Source organism: Anas acuta, chromosome 16, assembly GCF_963932015.1.
Source record: "Anas acuta chromosome 16, bAnaAcu1.1, whole genome shotgun sequence".
Lineage (NCBI taxonomy): Eukaryota > Metazoa > Chordata > Aves > Anseriformes > Anatidae > Anas > Anas acuta.
The window spans coordinates 7,257,117-7,278,085 of NC_088994.1; the positions used below are offsets into that span (position 1 = coordinate 7,257,117).

The window sequence follows — 20,969 nt, forward strand, 5'->3', positions numbered from 1 at the left end:
AAGGCTTCACACAGTACCCTCCAAAATCATTAGAGCCTGCCTTAGGCACAAGGGCAGGATTCCTGAGTACATCCCTTTCCTTGTTGGCATCATGTGCGTGGTGGGGACACCCATCCTCCACATGCTGCAGCCCACCTGGCTCTGACATGGCCACCATAAGCTCGCCTCTTCTGATCAGCCTGAGGTCAGCACCAAGTCCTGGCCATACAGGCATCACCAGCTCTGGGACCGCTGCTCACCATGGGCTCCTGCCTTGGTCTAGGAAAGGGATGAGCTTGGGCCTCAAGGCTAGGGACCAGAGACTCTTCCTGGGGACCCTCCCCACCCACATACCCCTGCAAGCCAGGGGCCCTGCTCGATGGTCACACAGGGGACAGAGCTGCCTACCAGGCTCCTGACAGCGGTCAGCAGCTCCTGGGAGAAGGCTGCGAAGGTGCTGAAGGCATTGGCCAGCTGCTCCTCACCCTCCAGCTGGTAGTTGGCTGAGAACTTCTCCTGGGCAGCAATGTGGGCTGCCAGGTGGTTGATGAGATCTGGGAAAACATGGATGGTCCCCAGTGAGTGCAGGAGGAAGGTCAGGATATACTCCCTGCCAGAAGCCACCATGCCAGCTCTGATCAAGCTCCAGAGCCAGCTCCCACTGCCTCCTGCTGCCCCGCATACCCACTACCCAGCTATAGGAACCCCGGAGACCAGTATTCTCTGCTGCAGACAACCCAGCCTGTAGCAAGGACTCCCCTGGCCACCCATTGCAGCTTCCAGCCTCTGCTCTGCCCTGACCTTGTCCACAGCTGTGTTCCGCCTTGGCTGCTTTCCTCATCTTCTGCAGCACAGCTCGGTCTGCATCCAAGGTCTAGAAATGCAGAAGTTATGGTCATTGACTGCATCCATACACACATTTCTGTAATCCACAGAGTTCAGCCCAAGCCTCAGCATCCCCAGGCCAGACTGTCCCGCCTGCAGGTATGCGATGGTCTAGTGGTAATAGTCTATGAGTATCTTAAATACCAGTGAGTGAAAGAGTCACTGAGAGAGAATCAGAAAATATTTTAGAAAAAGGACTGTTTAACAGCAGGGGGGGCTGGGTACCACCTCTGGTGTGCACCACATCAACCAAGCCATGCAGCTGAACCCTAATAGCAGAAGAGGATGTGAGTCAGGCTCTGTATGGGTCAGCACAGTAAAGACCACGTCATCTGAGGATTTCACCATAAACATTTAGGTATTCAGAGAGCATTAAGCTGGAAAGTTATCTTCCTATATTTTTTCCTGAACTCTTATTCCCGGGAATAAGCTGCCACCCACAACCCTTAGCATCCTCTCGCCCAGATGTGTTTAGGACTGAGTTTTCAGGCCAAACCCTCAAATGGAGGCTGACCTAGGTCTTGACAAGACCCTGAGGAGCGCTGGCTCTCCAGGAGGCAGCCACAGGCATACTTCAAGGCCTTATTTCAGCTTTCCACTTTTTTTCCCTTGCCATCTACCTGGTCCAGACCTCCAGGGCTGTGTTGCCAAAGATGAAATGTGGTCCCCTTATATCCCAGCTCAGCACCAGCCTGCTGCTTTTACTGCAGGCCTGGCCAGGGTTTGTTGCCACTCGGCAGTGGGAGCCATGGCCTTGTGTTTTCTGTCCCCTCTGTCATGAGTCCTGAATCAAGAACTCTGCAGACAGCAACAATTTCAGCAGTGTACATCTTTCTCTCTAACCACAGCTTCCTGACATGACAGCTCTGTTTTAATGGACAGAAGTTTTCACTTTACCTTGAGCATGCATAATAGAGCAACAGTTGAAACTTAAGCAACACAAGGAAATTGCCCCATGCACAAGGCTTCTGAGTAAATTCTGGCCTCCAGAGGGCCAAGAGAAAAGCCTCGGTAGCTACCACTGATCTATGGAGTTGCAGAACCATTCACAGTCTGCAAAGATAACTGACCACAGGCACTGGGGGACTTCAGAACAGTGCAGGGGGTCACAATCCACTGACAGACCCTGGTAAAGCCTTAGACACCTTCCCTTCATCTGCTGAAACTACAAAATAACGAGAGGTGATGTGGTGGTGATGTTATTTAGTTGGTCCCAGTACATTTATCAGACCAAGCAGCAGGAGGCACCAAGGGGCATGGGGCCTCCAGACCACACAGCAGCCCCTTCCCCCTTCTGCCCAGAACCTGCCAATGCATATCAGGGTCTGGAAGCAAAGGCATTTGGCCCACGTAAGTTTTGCATTGGATACTGCACTCAGCCACCAGCCCTCACCCTTTCTCCATGGATTTTTTAATTGCATTGGGCTGCCGAAGGTCCCACATTGGTGTATTGCACAGTTCAGCCTCGGACAAGCAAGGTAACCCTCCCACCACCCCAACAACTTCCTTTAATTCTGTTTTGTTTTTAGGGTGATACTGGCTAAAGTGCTCTGTCTTCTCTTTACAGAGCAGTGTGAGCTGGGTATGAGACACAGCCTTCCCACACAACCTCTTTTGCGTTTGTCCCCACTGACCCGTGCCTGTCCCCCGGCCACCACAGCCCCTCACCCGCCTCTGCCAGGCCTTCGCTCTGTGCCTTTTGCAACAAGCACCGGCACCCAGAGGTACTCACACCGCTCTCTGTTCATGGTGACAAATGACACGGTGATGCCTGTACGAGCACAGATCCTGCAGGACCATCATGGGGCCAGCCACCCCCAGGCCCCCTTGGGGGCACCCCCACTGTGGTCCCCATCCCCTGCTCACCTCCTCCAGGCTGTTAGCAGTGGCCTTGCAGTGGCCCATGTGGCTGGTGAAGGTGGAGGTGGTGGGCGAGCTGAGGTCCTCCTGCACCTGCTGCATGAAGTCGCACACCGAGATGAGGGCCGCCATGGTGCTGCAGTGAGGCGGTGCCAGGAAAGGGAACTGCTGGTGGGAGCCGAGGCCACACTGGGGCCAGGCAGGGGAACAGGGCAGAGGATGGGGTCATGCTGCTGCCAGCAGCAAGAGCAGGGGAGAGCCCCTTGCTTTGCACACCCACAGCCCAGACAGGCATGCACGCCCATTGCACACATACATGCACAGAGTGGCACAGCTGCAAATCCTGCAATCCTAAACTGAAGGGAAGCTGAGACAGACATGCTTTATTTCAAGTCAAAGCCTGGTGGTGCAGTGGAGAGTGCAGCTGAATGCAGCTGCAAGAGCCCAGGAGCTGCCTAGGGGTGTGCACATGGCATGCTGGTGTGCATGGGTGTCCTGGGGTGCACCAGGTACTGCTGAGGTGCACCACACCTGCTGGGGCACAACAAACATCGATGTGATACACTGGGCATTTTGAAGTGCACCATGTGCCACTTGTGAAGGTGATGATCCATGCAACAGCCCCTGCAGAAAGCTGGGGTGACGCTGCGCTAGGAGCAGTGGTCACACCCCAGGCCCCTGGGTGGGTGCTGCATGCCCTGAGTCCTTCACAACCCACTTGCTCCCCTGCAGCCCAGGGGTCCCTGAGGGGTGGGAAGAGGGGGCTCCCCTTTGCCATCCTGGAGCAAACACCACCCCTCTGCCACAGGGAGCACTGTGCCTGCCCCTCACCCACACCCAGATGCAGGGTCCCAGCCAGAGTCTGCACCCACTCCTTACCCTGCCTGCCTGGCTCTCCACAGCTGGATATTTTCTCCCCACAATTTGTTCCATTCCTGCTCCATTCAAAAGACAAAATAGCCAACTGTTTTCAATAACAACAACAACAAACACTGTCACTTCATTTCACTGGATATGCCACTGTCACTCTGCACTGTCACCTCCTGCACTAGGAAGGCATCCATCCTGTCAAACCTCATGGTGAAGCACCTTGACTTGAGATCCAATTATGTCAGAGCTTGTGTCAGCAACGTCTGGGCAAATGACAGGAACCCTGGGGCGATGGAGGCCATGCTGAGAACAAGACTCATCTAATTTACATCAGCCCAACACCATAATGCAGATTCATGCTGACGACCCTAAGCTGACATCCCAGAGCTGTGCTACCTGGAAGGAAGGACAGAGGTTCCTCAGGAAGGCTGCCTGCAACAGCGGGACTCTGGGGGAACATCTAGGAAACCCAAGCAATGTCAGAGAGAGCATCCAAGGAGTTTTTATTGGAATTGGGTTGGAACTGGATGACCTTTAAATTCCCTCCCAACCCAAACCATTATATGATTCTATTTCTCTATCCCGGTGGAAATGAAGATCCAAAATTAAATTTGAAGCAAGCCTGATACCCAGCCCAGCACATGCAAAGAACGCTGTTAAATAACTTGTGAGGCATGACCACCAGAAACAGCCTGTGTCCCAGGGAGTGCCACCCTGTCCAGAGCTGACCTCTCTGTTCCCATGCTCTTGAAACAACAAGAGCTCATGGTTACCTTGGCTATATTGTCCCCCCCTCCCAGCAGCAGCACCCTGGCAATCCGCATTCAAAGATTTTCCAGCTCCCACCTCCACCAGGCCCTCCCTCCAGCAGACCTGCCTTTCCCCATACAATGCATTCTAAATTCCTCGGGCAGGAGGAGGCCTGAGAAGTGCCAGGTATTGTCCAGCCAGGGCACAGATGGCTCTGTATGTCCCCATCCCTTCCAGAATGGCTCTCAATGGCGAAAGCTGACTTCAGCCCCATCTGTGATCCTTTTCCCACCATCCCCCCGAAGTCAACAAAAAACATTTTTTTTTTTTCCCACAGCTGTAACTGTCTTTGATGGAGTTTGCCTTATTTAGTAGGTTGGTTACTTGGGTTCTTAGCATCTCATGGGGATCTAGCAAGAAACATGACTCCTCATAGAGAGGCCACTTCTCCAGGCCTCTCACCCTGAAAGTTGCCTGTGCACCTGCAGGGTTTCCTTCAACTTTCTGGTCCAGCCTCAAGTCTTGCAATAATCACCCTTGTCTTTGAATAGTCCTGTTCTGGAGACCATTTATCCATTGATGATCTTCTCACTGATGTATCCAGGCATGGTATAGATCAATAGAACCAGGAAGACAGTCAGGAGAGCAACCAGGAGCAGCACAATTATGTACTTCTTGTATCGCTTCCAGATGAAGAACACAAAGGTCTTCATAGGATTCACAAACCAGTTGAAAGAAGTTTTTGGCCGGCTGGAACATAAATGGATAAAGAGATCAGCAGAGGCTCAAGCCACAGAACAGCACATAAGCTCTTCTGCACTGGTGCCCTGCCAACATCACAGGCTCTTCCTGCTGCTTCCAGAAAGGATTACCCTGGGGGCTACAATAACTACAGTCCCTGGGAAAGCACTGTTGACAGCAGAGCTGGCTCCTGAGCCTCAGGACAGCCCCAGCAGAGCTGTTCTGCACCCCCATGGCTAACAGGTATGTTCAAACGGTTAAATGAGAGGTGCCCTTCATACAGGTGATGTTACAGCACAGCTGCCCTGAGTACCCTCTTGAGATCAGCCCTGGCCCAGCTGTGGCTATCACAAGTCCTGCTGGACCCACCCAAGCTCTGGTAAGTGCTGGCATACCCAGTCCTGTAGATCCCACCACCTTGTCCTTCAATTGCTCTGAACTTCCTGGTGAGCAGATTCTCCCTCTTGCCACACTGCTGCCAAAAACACAGATACCCCTGACACCAGCCAACCAGTCTAAAAGGTGATGAATGCAGATACTCACTTAGGCTTTTCCAGGGGTTCGGGCTCTTTTCGACCCAAACCAACAGGATTTTTCTCAGCCTCCTCCACGGTCAGCAGCTGGAACTCCGCTTCCACCTTACCCTGGAGAGGGAACATGCCTGAGCCACAGCTGCATGTGCTGCTTCACGAAGCAGCTTGCTATCCATGTGCCTTGTCTAGACTGGCTATTTTTCTCCCAGTGCCACTTGGAGAGGAATTAACTTTTCCTTCCAGTCGTTAGCTGCAGAGTCTCTTACTTTACAACCAGAGGAAACTGTGGTCTGGCTGAAAATTAAGCATTTGGCAGGGAAGACACTAAATTATAATGCACTCCCCAGTTATCTGAATTTGGCTGCAACCTCTCACACTGGTACTGAAAACAAGTCAGCCATGGGGACAAGCAGTGGTCCACTAGCAGGGCCATCAGCAGCTAGTCCACTCAGGGATATTCATCACCTGCCTCTCTGGGGTTGGCAGAGACCCTAGGACATGCCTAACTTTCTGCTGTCCTGTCTGGTTGATGGGGATCCAGGTGCCTCTTGCTGAGAACTGCTCTACAGGAAGCTCAGAAGACGTGAAGACACCACCAGCACACCACTCCAGCTGGCACCTCTGGGTAGATAAAACACTGGACTTGCAGCGGATGGGACAGGTCCCCAAGATCCTACATGACGTTCTGGGCAACTAGGCCATTGCTGCCTCTGCAGATTATGTGCACACAGGACAGGTAGCCATGTCATGGAAAAGGCATGTCACTGGCTCTCTGCTCACCTCTGCTAATGCCCTGCCTTACCGTCAGGAGGTACTTGTTCCCAATGGAGTCTGTGAACTCAATGTCTTCTTGTTTGACAGAGCTGCTCCACTTCTTTTTCTTCCTTTTCTGCTTGGCTCTCCTCTCCTCTCTTTCCTTGTCTTCTTGATCTTCAAGTCTGATGAAGGGCCACCAGCCACGCATGCGCTTGTTTCGGAAGATGGAGAAGCGAGGTGTAGCATTCTCCTTTGCCATCTTGATGGTGCAATGCTCTGAGCTCTTGGCTGCCCGCACCATGTCATGCAGCTTCAGCTCGATGGAGCCTGCAGGCACCATAAAGAGAAAAGCTCATGGTGAAACCCTGCGGTAAATCTCATGTACCAGTTGGCTTGTCTCAGCCATGCTCCTACCACCACTAGCATGTCCCAGCTGCTGCAATGGTCTAACAGTGTATTGCACATTCATGGGTGGAGAACATGAAGCTCAGCATAGGAAAGGACCAGTCCAAGAGTTGGAGTTTAAGAGGCAGAAGCTACAGGTCTTGTCTCCTCAGTCTGATGTGGCCAGTTTGGCTTGCATGTGGTACAGTGGGTTATTGTGAAAACAATGCCATGTTCCACCCTGCTCTCCTCACACACCAAGCTCCTCTTCTCCCCTTGTTCCTGCAGACTTTAATAAGGAATTGTAAAATCTGGAAAACTTATTGAGGTTTTCACCTCTGACCTATACCTGAAACAGCCTCAGTTCACTCCCCTGTTTGGCCTTCTACTGTCTTCCTTGGAAGGAGCTTCTGCCCCAGTTCAGCACTCAGGCCTTGCAGCAAGTAGGTCTTATCACATACTGGTCTGTATTGGCGAGCAACCAAGGGAAATGGGAATTCCCCCCTGCTCAGCTCTGGTGAGACTGTGTATCAGTATTGTGTTCATTTTTGGACCCCCAAACACAAGAGAGGTGTCAGCTAACTAGATCACGTAAGGCAACAGGCACAAGCTGCAGCAAGGAAAACTCTAATTAGAGATAGGTAGAGCAATTTGAGAATGATGAAAATGGTGCAGCATAGAAGAGGGGCCCAGAGGGATGCTGGCATCTCCACTCTTGGAGATTGTCAAAATTCCCCCAGACAAGGCTCTGAGCAACCTGACCTACATTGCATCTCCCTACTTGCAGCAGACAGCTTACAGTAGACTGCAGACCCCTTCCTGCCTAAACATTCCTGAGACTCTGCTTGCCAGGAAGCACTGGCATTGCTCTCTAACACTTTCTTTAGTGCCCAAGTAGCACTGCTGAACAAATCACCACTGAAAGCATCACATGGAGGTACAAGGTGCTTGTTGGGTGTAGTCCCAGCAAGGCCCTGGGACAAGCATGCCAGCTCAATGTGTTTCCATGGGGCAGCTGTGCACCACCATGCTCTGCCTATCACTCACATGTCAAAAGCCAGCCCAGGTTACTGCTGAGCTGAAGAGCTTGATCTGGCACTGCTGGTGTCTTTTATTGAAGAGTTGGACCCCCAGGAAAATGCTGTAATACTCCAGCAAGGTGAGGGACAGCCACCCCACTCCCAGCAGACCATACCATACCTAGAAAGTCATTCGCTGAAATCCTGTCATAATCCCAGACCTGGAGGACCAGAACAGCTGGTTCACGAAACTCTGATTCCTCCACTGAAAAGACAGAATCCTTCTTCTTGTAGGTGATCTCTTTCTCAGTTGGGAGATAGTTGAAACGAAAGATGAATCTCCAGTTGAAATTGCCCTCCCCGGTCAAGGAGTTAAAGTGAACATCCGTCTCCTGCTTGTCATGGTCGAGTCCCTTTATCCAGCTGCAGGAGAAACTCAGTTATCTCCTACCCCTGTCACTCAGTCCCAAAGACAGAGTAGAAAGATGGAGGGGATACCCATGGGGTAGCAGGAAAGGAAGGGTCAAACAGCACCAACACCTGACCACCATCTTTGGGGCTAACACCATTCAGTGCAGGAGCAGGGAGGAGCAGAGGTTCAGAGGAGGAAGTGAGGGGCAGAGCAGAGAGCTGGACAGCCAGGATCTGTCCTCCTGCCGGCTCCCGTCAGACCTTTTCACGTAGATGTCGCTAGAAGGCTCTCCAGTTATTGGGTTGACATCATCAAGGATTACATCTTCTGTGTTCCAGATAATTACACGCAATTCATAGCTGTGGGAGGGACACGAGGGTGGGTGAGACACCTACTCTCATATTTGGTGCCTGGGGGGGCAGATCAAGTCTACACCAGCGGAACAGTAGAACCTGAACCCTCCTAACCCTGTGGTACCCTGACAAGGCTCCTCTGTACCTGCCCAGCCCAGCAGTCTCATTGCCTTGCACAAAGCCTTTGCTTTTTTGCTGGGTTACAGCCCTGCAAGACGAACACCCACAGACCAAACAAGCAGCTTATGCAAAGCTAATTCCTGGTGTGGCACAAGCCCACCCAGCACCACTAAGACACAGGGACACAGAAAGGCTTAGGCAGAAAGGGACATCTGTAGTCTCCACTCCAACTTCCTTCTCTAACTCCACAGTAGATCAGATTGCTCAGGGCCTTGTCCTTATGAGTTATGAATATCTCCAAGGCTGAATATCCCAGCACTTCTCCAGTTCCTTGGGTCCCTGTCCCAGAGCTTCCTCACTCTCATAGTGAACTATATCTAGTTGGAGTTTCCCTTGCTGCAAGTTGTGTCCATTATCTCATGTCCTTTCACATGCACCTCTGAGAAGAACCCAGACCTGTCATCTGAATAGTCTCATTAGATCACTGAAAACAACAGATCACCTCCTTCAATTTCACTTCTCCAGGCACCACCCAGAGGACTTCCATTCACTAGCCAGAAAAGAACTATGTGAATAGCTCAGACCTGGATTTCCATCTCCTCTATGTCCACCATTCAAGGAGTTTAACCCTGCCCTTCACAAGCACTTGTGCAGCTGAAGCACTTGTGCCCCACGCCAATGCACCAAGACCCCATCCTACACCCAGAACTGAAGCAGAGCAGAGTGCTGTGTGCCAGAAAGCACAATCGGTCTGCACGGGACTTTGCAGCACATCCCATCAGGCACAGCGGGGGACAGTAACCCTCCACATGGGCTCACTGGTCCCAGCTCTGCTCCCAGGGGTGCTACCTGATAGGCAGTCGAGGCTTGATATTGACTGGTGGTGGTGCAGGGACATCATTTGGAAACATGTCAATCCACATGTGCAAGGAGCCCTGATGAGAGAAGAGAGCAGAGAGGTTTCAGAAGACTGACCACCCTTCAAGGAGCAAAGGACTGGACCTGCAAGGAAAGCTTTCACTAGAGAGCCACTACTTGTCTCTTTCCTCCCCACTCCCAGCGCTTCAGAGCTTTGTGTGACTGTATTTTAGAATGGGTTGGAAAAAAATTGGAACTACTCAAAATTCCTTCTTGACCTCCCCACCCTGCTGCCAAGAAAAAACATGTCAGCTGAACTGAGTCTATTTCAAACACAAACATCTTTCCAGCCTGGAAACCCCATGGGCAGCCTGGCTGCAGCAGAGGCCAGTCACTGTGCAGAGCACCTTGGCTCTCCAGCTCCAGGTGCTCTGTGATGGATGAGCCACCAGACAGGGCTCAATGTATGGACACTGGCACCAGCAGAAGGAAACACCTCCTCTTGGAGCTGCTGTCCCACATTCCCTGCAGGCATGCTCACATCCAGCTCAAAGCGTGGGAGCAGCTTCTGCTGTCTGAACAGCAAAGGGAGCCGGGACCCCAGCCCAGGTCCCTGGGTCAGGAAGCACCAATGTTACTTCTAAGGCCCTGCTCTACGGTGATAGTGGCCTGGGAGAGCAGGAAGAAGACAAGGGGACAGAATGGGGCGTTTGCAGGGGAACAAAGGAGCAATGACAGGGGCTAAAGCAGAGGAAGAGGCAGGGAAAGGCAAGGACACTACCACCGACCATGGCAGACCAGGTCCCTTGCCACCCACACAGTATCCTCATTGAAGTAGCTGTGTGGCCTGAGGAATCAGGAAGAACTCCTGGCCACCAACATTGTGACCACAACATCAATTAAGAGAGGTCCAGGAGCTCCACTAGAACTCCGAGGGTGGATCTGAACAAAAAACACACAAGGGGAGCAGTCCTCCTTCCATAGCAGGGCCGGACATGCACACAGCTCCAGTTGCCCACCGAGGAAGGGGCAGGGCATGGGACTTGTGCCACAATAAAGAGACAAAGGGACAACAGGGGACCAGCCAAGGAGCTGGGGACCAGCCACCCCAAAAGTCCTTGCCAGAGAAAAGTCTACTTTGGACAAGGAGACACAACTCACCTGTACGAGCCCAGGGTTCTCTGGGTTGTAAAGGGACCGGATCTCTACATGCTCTGGTACCAGCTTGTACCCACATCCTGGCATCTCTTCCCAGTGCTGCAGGACGTACAAAGCCTTATGTTCATCATCCACTGACCAGTTCTCATCTGCCACTCCTCTCTGGTTCCTTGCAGACACCTCTGCAGCAGGACAGAGCCAGGCAGAAGATGAAGGAATATGGCTGAAAAGAGCTGCTTCAGGAAATTAGTCACCGGCACAGGTATGCATAGATGATGGACTGGGCAAACAACCAGCTCCCCAGAAGAAACAAACAAACAAACAAACAAAAACTGGAGAAGCAGAAGGGTAAGAATGAAGGGAAAGAGTTCAATATGCTGCGATGATGAGAAAAATGGTAAGCAGAAGATGAGCAAGCTAAGAGAAATAAGACGAAAAGGGCAAAAAAGCATTTACTATAGCCTTGGGAAAAGGATCCATGGGATGCTGAGCAGGATGTGACCCTCTGGGGCAGTTTAAGCCCTCATGTTTCTGTTGTGGTTCAAGCAGACCCTCGGATGAGCAGTTTTGCCCTGAAAGTGTTCCAGGAAGCACTACTTGTCACTTAGCAATGACATATGGCCGTGGCCTTCATGAAATAACATCTGTGCTGCTGACTGACTCATTTGGCATAGCATGAAGGCAAATAGCAGTTCAAGACCAAAGTAAAGCCCGCTGGTGGGGAGGAAAACAGGAACCAATGGGCAAGGACATACTAACCCACTCACTCCCAGGTTTAAAGTGAACACCTGTCCTTTGGATATCACTCTGAAACCAAAACCATCCCAAACAAGCTCTGATCATGAGAGAGGTCCCCAGGGCAGCCTTGTCCTCTCCTGAGTGGGATTTATTTCCCATTCATGACACAACCTACCCTTAGAGACCAGCAGAAAGCAGAGGAACAAGCAGAAGGTAAAGTTGTCTGAACACACGAAAGTGTCCTGCTCTTTGGGCAGGATGGACACAGAAAGCATCCTTTCTGCAGGCAACATAGCATTGCCTCACAAGATCCAGTCATCCACAAGCAGGCCACATATGCTCCATCCGTTTCTCCAGGCTGGTCTCACTGCATGAGTGTTTGTCACCAGAGGGAACATGCTCAGAAGGGACAGGCCTACTGTGGTGTAAATGCCTGAAGTAACTAGGAAAATAAAACTAACATTCACACTTTTAAGGAAAAGGTACAGCATTGAAGAGGCTTTCAGGGTAGGGCGTAACTGCATTATCTGAGCATTCCCTAGGCTCCCAACCTTAGATGCTATCGCGCTGGGGAAACTTGGTGTGCTAGCTCTAAGGAACACCACGGAGCATAGAGTGGAGTGGAGACACCACGGCTAGGCTCTGTAATCAGGTGGGGCCTCGATTGTTCTTGTGCACAAAGCTGCACTTTTTGCCACCCTAAGCCAAAGACCTGTCATGTTTTGACAAATGCTGTACCCTAGTGTACTTTTTGCTCATTATAATATCATTATAATACCAAAACACACCTCCATCCCAAAAGCTACCCGCCTCCAAGGTGCGACCACCCCTCACTGAGCATGCGCTCTGAATTTCTCGGAGCCTATTACTTTAAACGGAAACGGGAAAACTTTACACCAATCATAACTAAGATATGCTTGACTAGAGCCACTCAAGCTCCACCTAAAAGATAGAAAATAATATAAATTGGCCCAAGAGAGAGGGGATGTTAGGGAAGATACCATCGTCAGGGGAGATACCATCCCAAGGACATACAACATCCTTAGGACCTCCTGACTCCTGGGATCAGTCGACGGGCTGAGCCTCTCTTCCCCCCCCATTGGGACGCCTTTGGGTGAGATCTGAATATTTGCTTATAAATCTCTATAGAGTCTTTGATCCTTTTAACGCATTTATTTCTAGGCTGCGCACCTGTAACACCTAGAACACCTAGAACACCTAGAACCCCTAGAACACCTAGAACCCGCACCTAGAACCCACACCTAGAACCCGCACCTAGAACACGCACCTAGAACCCGCACCTAGAACCCGCACCTAGAACCCGCACCTAGAACCCGCACCTAGAACCCGCACCTAGAACCCGCACCTAGAACCCGCACCTAGAACCCGCACCTAGAACCCGCACCTAGAACCCGCACCTAGAACCCACACCTAGAACCCACACCTAGAACACGCACCTAGAACACGCACCTAGAACACGCACCTAGAACACGCACCTAGAACACCTGTAACACCTGTGTATTTCATGCATACTAGCTTGCTTTTGCAGATAGTCATTATCACCGGCAATCCAAAAGAACCTGATTATCTGTTGCTGTAATAAACCATACTTGATTGCATTGTGATAGCTCTCATTAATGCAACTAGGGTGAGGGTGGTTATCCGTGATAGTTCAGTGTTCTGAATCTAACCAGACCCCCAGACGGTTAATGCATTGTTGGTGAATGTCTGAACGGACCCCCAGGTGGTTAATACGTTTTTGGTGAATGTCTGAGCGGACCCCCAGGTGGTTATTACGTTTTTGGTGAATGTCCGAACGGACCCCCAGTTTTGGTGAATGTCCGACTGGTTCAGTACTCTGAATCCAACCGGGCCCGTAACGGTTAATCAGCTACACCCCTTTAACGTGACACCTACGTTCAGGAAGGTTCTGCATCACTGCTGGAAAAGGGTGTAAGTCACCATGTTCTTGGTCACATGTGGCCCCAACTCACAGCTTATAATTCCAGTAAGGAAGAAAAAAATAACAAAGGATATGTGGAAGCTGCCCATAAGGAGGAAATAAATAGTGAGGAGCAGTGGGGTGTTACTCAAAGCACCCAAAACCACCAGAAGCAGAGAGCATCCCTGAAGGATGAAGCCATCTAGGAGAAGGAAAGGAGACTGAAAAAGTCTCCCCTTCTCCCCCCCGCCCAATGTCTTGGTGATGGTGGTCACAAGCAGATGGAGATAAACCTCCATAACAGTGTCAGCCACTAGGATAAGCTACACCTTCTCTGGCTGAACAAGGATCAAATGCACATGCACTGCTGTGCGAGAGGGTTTACTTTGCAGAAGAAATGTTCCACTCACTGAGAAGCTGCTTTGGGACCTAATGGCCTGGATCACATCTCCCCCATTGCAACACCATCATCCACCAAAGCCAGGCTACTGAGTGCTGAGGATGCTCCCAACAGTGACCCAGAAATATGGGCAGGGTGCAAAGTGGGGGCAAACAGCCCAACTAGCCTGGACACTTCAGGGAAGAGAGGCTGTTGGGTTGGGTTCCCAGCCCAGTTCACCACCAAGCACAGGAGTAGCCATGGCCTCTGTACCTTCAGGAAATGCCTCTGGAGGAACCTTGAAGATTTTATTGCCCACTTTGACCTCCTCCTGTCTGTACTCTGCTGCAGGTAGTGAGGTTTTCTTGCATAAGCTATCCAGGATCTGTGTGGGCTTGAAAGCATCTCGCCACATGTTGTAGCCATCTCTGTGTGGAAGGGAGAACACATATAGTTTAGACATGACAGGTTTTTTTCATAGTTTAGGAGATCCCCTGTCCTTCCAACACAGGCTATGTCACAAGCTTCCTGCTCAGAGTTTCACTGAGGAAACCACAGACACAAAGAAGCTTAATGAATGAAAAGCTTAACAAGCTTTCCTCTCCCAGAACAAGCCAGGGTTGCACCTCACAGAACCATTGGCGTCAGAGCAGCAACAGCAGCAATTCCAGCTGCAGCTCCAAACTGGGAGAGAGGTGTTAGCTGTTCTGGGAACTCAATTCCAACAGCTAATTAACAGCTCAATTCCAACAGCTAATTATCAAGTAACAGGGGAGAAAAGTGTTTACAGAAAATGTGGCCAAACACACCAGAAAAATACACCAGAGAATATATATTACATGAGGACAAAGAAAAATAGACATCATGAGCCTAGGTGCTCACAGAATCATCTAGTTCTAAAGAAACTGCCTTACTTTCTGAAAGAGGTCAAAATTACAACACTGTTAAATGAAAATTTATTTCACAGAACGATGCTTTCATATGAAAGCATTAAAGAATTTTTTTTCTACTACATGCAAAATGTGTCCTTCTGCAGTAGGAGTTAGATCTATCACAGGAAACAGGTAGGAGACAAAGATAATAATAATAAAAGGAGATGGACTTATCCATATTCCTTGTAGAATAGAGTCATCCTCCAGAACTACAGGTGCTCTGTTACCCACCTGAACAGTAAGCGAGAAGAACTCTCATGGCCCTAATGTGTCAGACTAGTACCTACATGTCATACTGCAAAGCCACTCCACAGTTGGCCCTGTGCTTGCTGTAGAATCGATTCTCCAAATCAATCTTGGTCTCCCCAATCAGATCATCAGATCCAACCAAATCATGGTCAAATATTGCCACAGTGAGCTCTGATTCCATGGGAAAGGAGACTGTCAGCTCCACGACTCTGGACAGAAGAAGATTGGGAAAGTGCAGTTATCAAGGAGATATGAAATACATGCTCTGTTTCACCCATCCTACCCATTTAAGAACTATATTTGCCAACCCTAAGACTCTGATAGAATTAGGCTCTGCAAAGTTCAGTGTGTGGAGTTTTTAGTGTGCATATTCAAACACAGGAGTTATTTATCCAGGAGTGTATGCTGTTGGATAGAGCTCCTTGTTGGAGGTAAGGACAAACATCTCCAAAGCTCTGTTGCTGCTTGGCTTGCTACTTTGTCTGATAAATCAAGTCCTTTGAGTGCTTCACTCCTAAACCCAAACACTCCTGTGACAGATGGAGGCAGGTGACATGTCTGGCACCTTTGTGTTATAGCACAAGATTCTCCAGCAGAGAGGAACAGAAGACTGCAAACACTGGGCCATAGCCTGAGCCCTATATTTGCACTATTCCCAGCAATCCTACTAGAGGAAATCTTCCTGCATACTCTCCAAACACAGGATTGAGCTGCTTTGGGATGTATCGCTCCTTGGTGTCTTTCCGCTCCTGCCCCACTGTCACCACCACATAGGGGTCTGCTTTGCCATTGGGGTCTGCTGGAGACAGGTTTGTAGCCTGGAATACACAAGAGATACAGCCATACATCAGCTGCAGAGAGCAACATGCATAGCAGACACTGTGTGGGGCGTGAGACCACCCAAGCTCACTGGTCAGGTCTCTCCAGTAGCTGCCCCAGCAAGTGAAACACATTTGCTGCCATGCAAATCCCCATTTAACAAGAAACAGATGTCTCCAGCTGCCAGCCCGCCTGGTTGCTCACTGTCTCAAGGCAGATTACAGGAGCCAGGCAATGCCCAGCTAGATTCTTAGCACCTCATGAAGATACAAAGCCCAGAAGGCTCTCCATGGACAAGGAATAAATGCAAGCCCTCACTGTAACAGACTCCAACTGGCCAAGCAGAGCCTGTAAGCCAGTATCGAGCCTTTCACAAGTGCCACTGCTCAAATTTACTAAGTGGAGAATGGCAGGAGGTTCTTAGGAAGGGATAGACCTCCAAGCATTACTGTCACCACCACAAGAGACTTACCTTAACAATATAAACTCTAATAAGAACCTTGATGGGCCTGTTCCTTGGAACACCCTGGGAGACCCTTGGCTCCTTGCTGGCTTCCACAGTAGGGTAGACATAGAAGGAACCCTGCAATAAAGACACTGCAGATAGAATCATAGAATCATAGAATCGTTAAGGTTGGAAAAGACCTCCAAGATCATCTGGTCCAACCATCACCCTACTATCAATGTTACCCTCTAAACCATGTCCCTAAGCACCACATCCAACCTTTCCCTAAACACCACCAGGGACAGTGACACCACCAACTCCCTGGGCAACCTGTTCCAATGCCTGACTACTCTTTCTGAGAATAAATTTCTACTAATTTCCAACCTAAACCTCCCCGGCGCAACTTGAGCCCGTTCCCTCTAGTCCTATCCCTAGTCATCTGCAAGAAGAGGCTGACCCCCAGCTCCCCACAATTTCCTTGCTGGGAGTTGTAGAGAGCAAGAAGGTCTCCCCTGAGCCTCCTCTTCTCCTGACTAAACAATCCCAGCTCCCTCAGCTGCTCCTCATAGGACTTGTCTTCCAGGTCCTTCACTACTTTCACAGCCCTTCTCTGGACATGTTCCAGGGCCTCTATGTCCTTCTTGTACTGAGGAGCCCAGAACTGAACACAGTGCTCAAGGTGCAGCCTCACCACAGCAGAGTACAGACAGACAATCACCTCTCTGGTCCTGCTGACTGCACTATTCCTGAGACAAGCCAGGATACCACTGGCTTTCTGGCCACCTGGGCACACTGCTGGCTCATGTTGAGGCAAGCATCAACCAACACCCCCAGATCCTTTTCCTCAGCACAGCTTTTGAGCCACTCTGCCCCAAGCCTGTAGCACTGCACAGGGTTGTTGTGGCCAACGTGCAGGGCCCGGCACTTAGCCGTGTTAAACCTCATCCCACTGGCAGGGCACCCCTCTGGTAGGCTCACTAACCAGCTGAGTCAGGAAGCTGTCCTCCACGCACTCCAGGAACTTTCTAGGCTGCTTCCTCGGGGCTGTGTTGTATTTCCAGCACATGTCCGGGAAGCTGAAGTCCCCCATGAGAACAAGTGCTGACAATTGAGTGGCTTCTGCCAGCTGCTTACAGAACGCCTCTTCTGCCTCTTCATCATGGTTTAGCGGTCTATTACAGATCTCCACCAGGATGTCCGCCTTGTTGGCCAACCTCCTGATCCTTACACACAGGGACTCTGCCTTATCATTCCCAACCCTGAGCTCAACAACATCGAAACGTTCTCTAATATAGTCACGTCACCTCCCCTCCTAAGTTGCCTGTCCCTTCTGAAGAGCTTGTAACCATCCATTGCAGCACTCCAGTCGTGGGAGTGGTCCCACCACGTGTCAGTGTTGGTGATGAAGTTACAGTTTCCCTGCTGCACAATGGCATCCAGCTCCTCCTGTTAGTTGCCCATGCTGTGTGCATTGCTGTAGATACACTTCAGCTGTGCCATTGCCCTCACTCCCGACCCTGGGACTCCTCCCCCAGGCTCACCTCTATCAAGCCTCATTGCATCTCTGTCCCCCTTCATACCTACTTTAAAGCCCTCTCAGTAAGCCCTGCCAGCTCCTGGGCTAGAATCTGTTTCCCTCTTTGAGACAGGTGGGACCCATCGACAGCCATCAGGTCAGGTGCTGAGTAAAATTCCCCATGATCAAAAAATCCCAGCTTCCTGCAATTGCACCAGCCTCTCAGCCACGTATTGATCAGCTGGGCCTTCCAGGTCTCCTGAGTATGGAGAGATACTCCCAATGATAATGATCAGATACAAAAGAGAACATCTCAGATGGGATTGGAGCCACCAAGACCAGCCCCTCTTGCCAGCTGGAAAATCAGAGCCATTGCCCATGCAGAAAACAGACACCCTGAGCCCATGGGGACAGCCCTTTACAAAAGCACCATCATGCCTATATGGCCCAGGCCATCCCTGTTTGCAGGTTAGGCTCTCAGGCCACTGCTGATGCCAGAAGATCTGAACATTTCCAAGCACGTAACTGGACTGCCAAAGGTACCAAAGGCAGGAAGATGCCAAAGGTTACCTAGGGACCTTCATAAATCAACCTTTGTAGTTGATGTTTTAGTCTTCAAGAGCTCCTCTGTGGGAGAACGATGCTTATTTTAGACAAGTTTTGTTAATTTTGCAAACAGTGAAACTCACTAATACTTATTTACATACTAAACATACCCAGAGGCCTCAACCAGGGTAAGTGTTCCTTCATGCTTCATACTCTCTTAAGAGGTAAAAAAATAAATAAATAAAATTAAAAAAAAAAAAAAATCTAAAGGAGGTGGGTTTATCAGCTAACAAAAGACTACAGCACATACTTATTTTGACAGGCCCCTATGGTACCCTGGCCACGCCTCACATATTTGGACACACTCATCCTCGCTGAGGCTTTGCTGGCATCTGAATTCTCTAAGACACAGGTCACCCTAAGAATTTTCTTCCATATACAGCACAAACGTTATTCAAACGATACCTTGTACTTCCCCACAAAATGTTCATCCTCATTTCCATCTTCATCTTCATTTGCCTTGCCACGATGAAGGGGAAAAATACACAGCCAGTCTTCAAAATTACCAAACTCATTTTCCAGCTCAGAGTTATAGATCTGTAAGAAGTAGAAAGTCATCTTAGGACTTTTCCTGATATCTTAAGGGGAGAAGAGTCCCCTTTAAGAATGGAAAGACCATCTTTCCCCTGCTTTGACTATTTCACCTTGTCCTGCCTTACCCCAGTATTACTCAGTGCTAGGTTTTCTTTATGACCCCAGGCCCATCCTCCAATGAGCACATGCATCCCAGGTGAACTTCAGGATCCCACTAGCTGTTTCAGAGCCCAGCAAAGATGGGGCTCAGTGCACACTACTGGATCAGGTTCTCTATCCCATTCTAACCTCCACTGTAGGAAAGTGAGGACAACATGGAAAAAGGGCATGGGTTGAAAGAGGCCAGATCTGTCACCCCAATACTCACTTGAAGGGTGGCAATGAGTTTCCTCTTGGGTCGCGCAGGTTCAGCTTCAGTTACTGCTTCATCTTCCACTTCCATGTCAATGTAGGCTGCATTTAAATTGCCTCCATCTAGAAGTGTCAATAGGAGACTGGGAAATGCTCTGATCTCTCCCATCATGGCAAGTGCCCATCCATGAAATGACCTCAGCAACAGCTTTTGCTTTCAGCCAGGTCTTTGACTTGTGTCAGGGTAAGTAGAGTTATTGCTCTCCATAACATGTGTTCTCACAACATCTCAGCTCTCCCAGCAAGACAAGTATGCATGAGAGGACAAAAATCAGCACAGACCTGCCTACCTGAATGGCTGCTCTTCAAGAAGAAAGCGGGTAAGGACAGAGCAAATAGAGGAAGGTGCCTGAAACCTTCCACAGGTGACTGGACCCTTCCATAGGATTCACATAATTTCTATACTTACTGTCTCAACAATTCAGGTCATTGCTAGGCCAGTCACTGCTTACGCCTCAGCAAACCTGAGCCTACAGCTGTAACACTGTCCTCAGATCCTCTGCTTTTTATTAATGTTTTTCTGAGTTTATTTTTTATCCAAGGTGAGTATCCACAGGCAGAGTGAAGCCCAGCTCCCAGGCAGTTTTTCCTTTCCATCATCCCTTCTGCCCATTCCACTTTTACTTCCTGATTCCACCATGGCAATCCCATGATACTTGCAGCCAATTTTTCTGCAGAGTTTTGCTCACTCAGGAAGGCTCTTGATTCAACAAAATTTTCCAAACTTTCTCGAGGCAAGTTTAGTGTTTTCAACTTGAAATGGCTTGTTAGCCTGTGCCAGTATTTCTAGTCTCTCTGCTCCCTTTTGTGTTGCTTTTGCTGAATGTTGCAAAGCTGTTGCCCCTCAGATCCCATTACCACAAGCCCACCACCCTCTAGGGCAGTGTAGAGCCTGTCTCTCCCCACAGAAGACTCACCTGCATCATTCAGGTCATCATTCTCAGCATCTTCCTCATCAATGCATGTCTGAAACACACACAGACAGTCACATTGCTGACCACAATGGCTTCTCTATCCAAGCATAGGACACTTCCAAAGCTTACTGCCAAGTAGAGTCAGCGATATCCAGATTGAGATCATTTAGCATTAACATTTTTGCAGGAGGGTGTTCAATGAGTACTTTATCAGCATACCTGAAGGAAATAACTTTTCCTCTCCCCAGATATTATTGCCTTTTTTTATTGGGATATTGGAGAAGCAAGGTAAGCAAGGAAATTTGTGGCAGACCTGCCCCCATAGACCACTCTGGGAAGACAGAGTGAAAGTCCCTGCACTGCAGCTCAGATCAGCAACGTCACATTTTCAGGAGTGTCTTAACATGATCCCAGTCACATTATCAAAATCATTCAGCCTCAGGGATGCTTCAACATCCCCTGCCTGCAGATATCAGCCTACCTGGTCAGTGTTTGATACCTGACTACCTTAAGAGTGCTTGACACTCAAAAGCATACATCTTCCTGCAGATCCATGCCACAGGGCTACTGTGGCACTCTGTGCTGACAAAATCATCTTCCTCAAGCCAGTGCAGACACTTCTCCCCTCGGCTGGCAGCTGTGACAAGAGATTACCTGGTTATACAGCTCCTTCAGGGACTCATAGTATTTGGACCACCAATCCAGTTCTTCCAGATCTGGTTTCTCCTCTTCATATTCATCCTCTTTCTTTGCAAGCTTATTAATAGGAATCTTCTTTAAAGGAGCCTTAAAAGCACAGAGCAAGG

At 49.7% G+C, this 20,969-nt stretch overlaps 2 protein-coding genes across 2 annotated transcripts in view; both read right to left on the minus strand.

Annotated features, from left to right (window-relative positions):
* Nucleotides 1-156: 156 nt before the first annotated feature.
* LOC137865258 (arf-GAP with SH3 domain, ANK repeat and PH domain-containing protein 1-like) lies at nt 157-3,422 on the minus strand. Its single transcript, XM_068700161.1, has 3 exons — nt 2,731-3,422; nt 781-853; nt 157-533 (listed from the first exon to the last, which is right to left on the minus strand). The coding sequence occupies exons 1-3, from the start codon at nt 2,854-2,856 to the stop codon at nt 289-291; spliced, it is 444 nt and encodes a 147-aa protein (XP_068556262.1). The 5' UTR covers nt 2,857-3,422; the 3' UTR covers nt 157-288.
* A 1,193-nt stretch (nt 3,423-4,615) lies between these two features.
* Nucleotides 4,616-20,969, minus strand: part of LOC137865259 (fer-1-like protein 4) — a 38,352-nt gene continuing 21,998 nt past the window's right edge. Inside the window, exons 31-45 of the mRNA XM_068700162.1 lie at nt 20,818-20,949; nt 20,167-20,215; nt 19,206-19,312; nt 18,710-18,841; nt 16,210-16,320; nt 15,609-15,736; nt 14,957-15,127; nt 14,011-14,165; nt 10,682-10,860; nt 9,512-9,597; nt 8,450-8,548; nt 7,959-8,200; nt 6,421-6,701; nt 5,629-5,729; nt 4,616-5,094 (exon numbers count right to left, since the gene is read on the minus strand). Coding sequence (XP_068556263.1) covers nt 4,914-5,094; nt 5,629-5,729; nt 6,421-6,701; nt 7,959-8,200; nt 8,450-8,548; nt 9,512-9,597; nt 10,682-10,860; nt 14,011-14,165; nt 14,957-15,127; nt 15,609-15,736; nt 16,210-16,320; nt 18,710-18,841; nt 19,206-19,312; nt 20,167-20,215; nt 20,818-20,949 — 2,154 coding nt within the window. The 3' untranslated portion in view covers nt 4,616-4,913. The remainder of the gene's footprint in view (nt 5,095-5,628; nt 5,730-6,420; nt 6,702-7,958; nt 8,201-8,449; nt 8,549-9,511; nt 9,598-10,681; nt 10,861-14,010; nt 14,166-14,956; nt 15,128-15,608; nt 15,737-16,209; nt 16,321-18,709; nt 18,842-19,205; nt 19,313-20,166; nt 20,216-20,817; nt 20,950-20,969) is intronic.

Excerpts from the sequence above, each read along its gene's own strand:
- LOC137865258 (XM_068700161.1), bottom strand. The coding sequence starts at position 2,856 with ATGGCGGCCCTCATCTCGGTGTGCGACTTCATGCAGCAGGTGCAGGAG. Across the intron at positions 854-2,730 it reads CTGCTAACAGCCTGGAGGAG|ACCTTGGATGCAGACCGAGC; the intron begins GTGAGCAGGGGA and ends CTGCATTTCTAG. Across the intron at positions 534-780 it reads GGAACACAGCTGTGGACAAG|ATCTCATCAACCACCTGGCA; the intron begins GTCAGGGCAGAG and ends ATGTTTTCCCAG.